The 1,177-nt window shown below is 36.3% G+C and overlaps 1 protein-coding gene across 1 annotated transcript; it reads right to left on the bottom strand.

The window, feature by feature from the left end:
- Positions 1-253: 253 nt before the first annotated feature.
- Positions 254-849, bottom strand: LOC107736171 (testis- and ovary-specific PAZ domain-containing protein 1-like; the record flags this gene model as incomplete). The annotated part of the gene is made up of 3 exons (XM_016547653.1): positions 742-849; positions 485-650; positions 254-406 (listed from the first exon to the last, which is right to left on the bottom strand). Coding segments are annotated over exons 1-3 (394 nt in total), but the record flags the coding sequence as incomplete, so codon positions are not given.
- Between the last annotated feature and the right edge of the window lie 328 nt (positions 850-1,177).

Raw genomic sequence — 1,177 nt, 5'->3', positions numbered from 1 at the left:
GATTTGTATTGTGAAAAGCACTATACAAATAAACTTGAATTGAATAAACTTGAAAACTAAAATTGAATTGAAAATAAATACTGTTAGAAATAGGATAGAAAAAAGTTAATACATTTTAAAACATTTTACGGTAATTAAATGCAACCTTGGCTAGCATAAGAAAATTCTTAAACACTAAAAAAAAAAAATTCTGATCCCAAACTTTTGAACGGAAGTATATCGCAATGAGAGATGATATTTATAAATAACTCACTTATCGGTTGTCTGATTCCAGGTAAATTGGTAATAATCTCAAAGGCGTCCCTGTGTGACGTCTTCCCAGCTAAGAGCGTCAGGACATGTTTTCGATTTTCGATGTCAGCCTGCTCACAAGGCCACATGCTGGAGCTCACAAACCAGCCATCAGCTGAAGGAACAGAAACACATACACAAATGATTCCTTATTTACTGATTCTGAACAGCATACACAAAATCTCCCCTTTACCTCTCAGCATTTTCAAAGCTCCCTCAAAGCTCCCGCTATGGAGGAAGAACTCCGTTGCCATAGTGACCAGCTGACAGCGAGACACCCTGTTCTCATTCCCCATAAGCCCTTTCAGAGTGATGAACTCAATGTGCAGTCTGAACATCACACTAACCAGCTTCACTCCCTGAGCACATGCAAGACATACAGTACACACAGCAGTCAGTCAAAGGTTCACTGCTGTACAGAACGCTTCCACAAACAGGACACACTCCCACCTTATTCCAATCTCGTGTCCTGTGGTACCTGAAGATCAGAGAGACTCCAATTCTCCCCAGGATGGTTTTTATCATGTCATTGGACAAGACTTGCTGACATACTGACAGAAACAGACATGACAATCCACTTAAAACACACATTAAAACCTATGACACTTCATGTAAAAGAAACTGACTATATGTAAACAACTTTAGGTTTGATTTATTTTAATAATTTTTTCTATTATTATTTATTAATAACCTTGGCACACCCTGATGTAAAGGCCTATACTTAAAACACTTAAAATAAGTATGGTAGACAAATTAAAGCCTACAGTACTGTTCAAAAGTTTGGGGTCAGAACGTTTTTGTTTTTTTTAATAAAGAAATTAATACTTTTATTCAGTAGGACTGTAATAAATAGTTCAAAAGTGACAGTATTAGACATTTATAAAGT

The sequence above is a fragment of the Sinocyclocheilus rhinocerous genome, unplaced genomic scaffold (assembly GCF_001515625.1).
Source record: "Sinocyclocheilus rhinocerous isolate Xijiao unplaced genomic scaffold, SAMN03320098_v1.1 C36540029, whole genome shotgun sequence".
In the NCBI taxonomy this organism is placed as follows: domain Eukaryota; kingdom Metazoa; phylum Chordata; class Actinopteri; order Cypriniformes; family Cyprinidae; genus Sinocyclocheilus; species Sinocyclocheilus rhinocerous.
This window is presented reverse-complemented; position numbering and strand designations above follow the sequence as displayed.